Source organism: Prunus dulcis, chromosome 3 (assembly GCF_902201215.1).
Source record: "Prunus dulcis chromosome 3, ALMONDv2, whole genome shotgun sequence".
Classification (NCBI taxonomy): domain Eukaryota; kingdom Viridiplantae; phylum Streptophyta; class Magnoliopsida; order Rosales; family Rosaceae; genus Prunus; species Prunus dulcis.
The window spans coordinates 21112835-21119332 of NC_047652.1; the positions used below are offsets into that span (position 1 = coordinate 21112835).

A 6498-nucleotide genomic window follows, 5' to 3' on the forward strand; every position below is an offset into this window, starting at 1 on the left:
TGACAGTGTCCAACTTGGCGTACTTGTTATGCTCTCCATCCTTTTTGGATCCGGAGTTTCAAAGTTTTGCAAAGCTTACTCTCCTTATGCTTACAATAATAAGTAGCAGTAACTTCCCCTGTTTCCGAGTTGACCCTCCTCTCAATCACCGTCACCTCACCCTCCCCCTCATCTTTCTCTTCCAATCATGAAAAACCCAAGCAGACGTCTTCATAAGTCCATTACCATGAAACCCATTCTCACTCCTCTGTTCCTTCCCGTGTTTCTGCACATCATCACCGTACACGTGGCCGGTGACACTTCTCCTATCTACACTCCGGTCGACGATATCACCGTTCAATGTGGCTTTTCCGGCCACCAACTCAACACAGAGGATAACAGAACTTGGACTGGAGATATCAACTCAGAGTTCTCCCCCTATGAAGACGAACCAGCTGGCAGCTCCTCCACATACAGACAAGCCCCTTCTTCCTCACCTGTAAACCAACTACCTTACAGCACCGCGAGGCTTTCTCTCCATGAGTTTTGGTACGAATTTCCAGTCACCAGCGGCCAAAAGTTCGTCCGTTTGTATTTCAACCCAGTTTCATATGGCCCTGACTTCGACCGATCCAACGCTCTCTTCTCAGTCACAGCAGGTGGTTTCACCCTTCTCGAAGACTTCAATGCTTCAGTCACTGCTGATGCTTTTGGGTTGGATACAATTTACAGAGAGTTCTGTCTCAACGTTGAGTCATATGAGAGCTTGAACATTGTTTTCACTCCAAGCAGCGCAACCCAATATACGTATGCTTTTATCAACGGAATTGAAATTGTGTCCATGCCCAACAATCTTTACTACACCTCTGCTCTAAATTCAGATGGAGTTAATTATATAGGCAGCGGAATCACATTTCGGATCGACAACGGCACTGCGCTGGAGATGGTGTACCGATTCAACGTCGGTGGAAGATCACTGTTTTTCAAGCAGGACACTGGTATGTACCGAAACTGGGAAGGCGAGCGAGAAGAGAACAAGTACTTAGACGATTTAAGCTCTAAGTCTAGTGTTTTACCAGAAAACAGTAGTATCGAACTCAAGTTTGCTGAAATAGCAGAGTACTCTGCTCCAGAAGAACTTTACCATACTGGCCGGTCTATGGGCATGAACAAGACCATAAACAAGAGCTATAATCTCACCTGGGAGTTCCCTGTCGATCCCAAGTTTTTCTACCTGGTTAGGCTTCATTTTTGTGAGTTTGAACCTGACATTGCCAATCCCGGAGACCGAAATTTTCTAATCTACATAGCCAACGTTCTCGATGAAGAAGAAGCAGATATCATCATGTGGGGTGATGGAAATGGGAGACCAGTGTACCGTGACTACGTTGTGTTCGTGACATACCCTGCAGCTTCAGAAAGGCAGAAGAAAGTACATCTCTCCATTGCACTGCAAGCAAACCCAAAAGATTTTATGACCAACTACAACGATGCAGTCTTGAATGGGCTCGAGATCTTCAAACTCAGTGACACAAATGGGAATCTTGCCGGACCCAATCCCGACCCACCTCTTCTAATAACCCCACGAGTGATAGCTCCACCGCAAAGCAGTAAATTTTCGAATAAGAGTTCAACTTCTCTAATTGCTATCATTGGTGGTCTAGTTTCCGGCGTGCTTGTTTTAGGCTCTGTTCTCGGGTTTTTCTTGGTGTTCAGGCGAGGAAGAAAAAACAAGGACTCGAGCTCCAACCAGGGAATGAAATGGGATCCATTTTCTTTTCCGGCGACCCACAGAACATATGGACCGTCTTATTTGTGTCGTTACTTTACACTGGCTGAGATCAAAGCCGCCACTCGAAACTTCGATGACAGTTTTATTATTGGAGTTGGAGGATTTGGTAACGTGTACAAAGGATGCATTGATGATGGGGCCACTCTCGCTGCAATCAAACGGCTAAAATCTGAGTCATCACAAGGCGCCCACGAGTTCAAGACGGAAATCGAGCTGCTCTCTCAGTTCCGCCACCGCCATTTGGTGTCTCTCATCGGATATTGTAAGGACGGCAATGAGATGGTATTGGTGTACGATTACATGTCACGTGGGACCCTCGCCAGCCATCTCTACCACACTGACAACCCCCCTCTTTCTTGGGATCAGCGTCTCCAAATTTGTATCGGCGCTGCAATAGGGTTGCACTACCTTCACAGCGGCACCAAGGGCACCATCATCCACCGTGACGTGAAGAGCACAAACATTTTATTGAATGAGAAATGGGTGGCCAAAATTTCAGACTTCGGATTGTCAAAAATGAGCACAATCAACACGTCCAAGACCCACATTAGTACGATGGTGAAAGGCAGCTTCGGGTACTTAGACCCCGAATACTACAAACGTCAACGGCTAACTGAGAAGTCAGACGTGTATTCATTTGGTGTAGTGTTGTGTGAGGTACTGTGTGCAAGGCCGGCTGTGATGCATAATGTGGAGCTGATGCAAATAAATTTGGCTGAATGGGCCAAGAGCTGTCATCGCGACGGGGAACTTGATCAAATTATTGATCCAAGCATTAGGGGTGAGATTGAAATACAGTCCCTGAATAAGTTCATTGAGATCGCTATGAGTTGCCTGAATGACAGTGGAATCGAACGCCCGTCAATGAATGATGTTGTGAGGGGACTTGAGCTTGCATTTCAGCTCCATCGCAACTGCTTTGAAAGGAGCAATGAGGTTGCCTTCAACAATGACAGTGCTGCAGAAATTAGAAGTGTTGAGCCAGGTTGCGCTACAAATGAATCCATTCAATGTATATCTGAGACGATCTTTTCTGAGATCAATGATCCAAATGGGAGATAATGGACAACATTTTTTAATTACCCAAAAAATGTAGCAGTATTTGAAACCAATAATATTGAATGCAAATTAAGAAATTACGTGCAGTGACTCACGCTATTTGAAATATTTTTTAATTCATTCCTGCTGTGTTTTTTTTATTTTTAATTTCTCTAAATCTTTTTTCCTGGCTGCGTTCTGGGAGCCTTTTGTGCCATTTCGCTGAAATCATGGAAAATATCAGATGAGACAGCCATTCCGCTGCCAAATAACTATTCCCGACGGCTGCCTTAGAAGAACCGCAAGGAGAAGAAGATCCATCCTCCAACTCCAAGATCCCAAGTGTGAGATCCCACAGCAACCAACGGAGAGGGGGTGATATGCCTTATATGTGCACACCCGCATCCATCTAGCACGAGGCCTTTTGGGAGCTCACTGGCTTCGGAGTCGTAGGAACTCCGAAGTTAAGCGAGTTGAGGGCTAGAGCAATCCCAGGATGGGTGACCCACTGGGAAGTTGCTCGTGAGCTCCCACAAACAAAACCGTGCAAGCAGAGAGAGGGGCCCAAAGCGAACAATATCGTACTACGGTGGAGCACATCTTGGGATGTGACAATTTGGTATCATAGCCACTCTACCGTGTGGTGCGAGTGTGTCGACGTGGACGTCGGGCCCTTAAGATGGTGGATTGTAAGATCCCACAGCAACCAATGGATAGGGGGTGATGTGCCTTATATGTGCACACCCGCATTCATCTAGCACGAGGCCTTTTGGGAGTTCATTGGCTTCGGAGTCGTAGGAACTCCGAAGTTAAGCGAGTTGGGGGCTAGAGCAATCCCAGGATGGGTGACCCACTGGGAAGTTGCTCGTGAGCTCCTAGAAACAAAACCGTGCGGGCAGAGAGGGGGCCCAAAGTGGACAATATCGTGTTACGGCAGAGCTGATCCCGGGATGTGACACCAAGCCCGATTTTAATTAAGAAAATAATTGGCATCCTAAACTTCAAATGTTTTTAACACTTGCCAAATTACATGGAAAGGAAAGGTAATTACCCTATCGAAACCCAATTGTTGGAGATTTTTATTTGTTTTGTTTATTTTTCTTTCACATCTCTAGTTAATCTCTGCACAAATTATGTATGGTCAGTCTACAACCCTCGTCAACTACTCTCTAGGGGATGTTGGTCATGTGTTTGTGGATGATTTGTGGTATTCATGGATAGAGAGAGCTGAGTCACTTGACACAAAAAGCTTTTCTAGATTCGAGACCTGTGCAAGAATCCAAACACGCGTACGACCGACTCCCTTACAAATTCATAACTACGTCTAGCCTAAGAATGGTAGTTAGAATTTGATCCTGATTTAAAAAAAAAAAAAAAAAAAAAAAAAAGGTTGTTAGAACAAGAACTTGCAAATTTTGAAGAAATTTTTTTTCAATCATGATTAACCACAGTATATGTTTTTACTGTTCATTTCTACCAGGAAGTAATATAACTAAGGATTAACTAACTCCTCAAGTCCACTGCGTCTACCCTAAGAGGAACTAAGCAAAGTGGGTGCTTAGACAAACTGCTCAAATTTGACATGCAAGTCTTTGATTCAAACATCAGAAAATAATAAGCAAAATACCCAGTAAATGCTGACTAAATTAACACAAAACAACAAACTTGCCCAGATCCCTCTGCCCAATAGATACAAGAACCACAAAGAAAGAGACCCCACAAAACAGTGTTGACACTTAGTCTACAGCCTACCCTACAAAAGAAAATAACTGGTGATAGTCAAAGTCTACTATCTTCTATTTGTGGAAAATCTTTCATTTAGATTAGTGCCAAATATTTAACATGCAATGAAAGTCTTTGATTTAGTCATCAGAAAGTAATGGGAACCAAACCACGTAATCAGACAAAAAGTTAACTGGATGACAGAAAGCAATAATCTTGTATATAGTATCCAGGCAATTTCTTTGCATTTACACTATGCAGCTTTCCCACTTCATTCAAACATTTGGCACTAGACCTCCTCTTGTGGAAAGAAACTAAAAACGAGTTTTCCTGTCCACTCCTAACAATTGCAAAATGAATCCAATTGGGGTTGAGAAAGATCACCTGTTAGGCTGCAATTGTTCTCAGAAATACAACATATTCGAATTTCTGAACAAGAGAGTTTTCCTGTCAAACGCAACAGAAGTTGCTGATGATATATAAGCAGTCATTCAACATTTACCAAGCGTATAATCATAAGATTTGTAAATAACAAGAGACCTTTTTCCTGTCAAAATTTCCAAAACATTTGGATCCAAAGTCCAAAGGGAAAATAATTGGGAATCATAAATACTACTTCAAGCTTTCATAAGTCAGCCATGAACCTACATAACCAAGAATTTTCTAACGAATAACTAAGCCTTGCACTGCCTGCGAGCCATCGTCAGTTATCCTGTTAGCTCGAATTGTGCTGAAAACATTTGCAACATTACCCTTCCAATGAGAACTTTGTCAATATACAAATTCAATAATGAGATTTATGGACAGCTCAACAAAAAGAGCAATTCCAAGATGGGTTCCTAGAAACAAACCGTGATGGCAGAGAGGGGGGCCCAAAGCGGACAATATCATACTACGACGGAGCCGATTTCGGAATGTGACATTGTGGGGCTTATCCAAACCTGTTTAGTTTTATTTATTGTGAATATTTTTTTGGTTCAACAATGCTGTACATCAACCAATACCAATAAACGGGAAGAAAAAAACACAATCAAATTTTACCTACAAACAACAAACAAGAAAAATAAAGCTTTCCTTACATATACCTTCACTGTAGCTGTAGGTAAGTTGCAATGTACCTCTAAAATAGATAAGTTGAATACTTCATAGCAAACCTAACGAGAGAAAGCAATCCTAATTTGAACTTTGTGAAAATCTGCATTAAAGAAGTAAAAAGATTAGCAGAGATTGGGATGGAATGACCATGATTGTACGGAGACTAGCAGATTGTTGGGAGGGGTCGGTTATATTTGCCTTTATTTTTCTTTCACTATCTATAGTTAATCTCCGTACAAATTCTGCAGAGTCGTCTTAGACCCCGTCAATTACTCCACTGAAGCTGATCGATGATTGTTTAAAATGTCGTTATCGACATGAAATTTTCCACTAAGTATTGACTAAGGACTTTTGCCAATTGCTTGCAGGACTAATTAATTCCTCAAGTCTTGACTTGACCCAAAAAAAAAAAATCCTCAAGTCCACTCCGTCTACCCTAGGAAAAGAGGGATATTGACCGAGTACTTGGACAAAATTATAAAAATTCAACGTGCAATTTTCTATTTAATAACATGAGAAAGTAATGGGAAATTAAGCAACTAATTACATAGAATGCTGACTAAATTAACAGAAAAGAATAAACTTCTTATGTAATAATTAATTTCTCACCCCAATTATAATAACATGATAAAATCAAAGAGAGACAAGTTCCGGGAAGGAGACCTATTGTCAAGGGTGTCAGTTTTCTTTTTGAAAAAGAACCCTGTTGTCAGCCACTGAATTAAGGACGCAAAAATTTAATCAGGACAAGCTGTGGGACATAACATAACTATTAATTAGACATATAACTTTAAATGATTCAGAGGGTTGATTGAGAAAATGATCAAGTGAGAAACAGAGCAAGAACCCGAGCAATCAAACAGCTTTCCCAT

General features: G+C 41.9%; 1 protein-coding gene across 1 annotated transcript; it reads left to right on the forward strand.

Moving 5' to 3' along the window:
• The first annotated feature begins 226 nt into the window (after positions 1–226).
• Positions 227–2833, forward strand: LOC117623482 (receptor-like protein kinase FERONIA). Its single transcript, XM_034354477.1, has one exon. The coding sequence runs from the start codon at positions 227–229 to the stop codon at positions 2831–2833; it is 2607 nt and encodes an 868-aa protein (XP_034210368.1).
• Positions 2834–6498: the final 3665 nt, after the last annotated feature.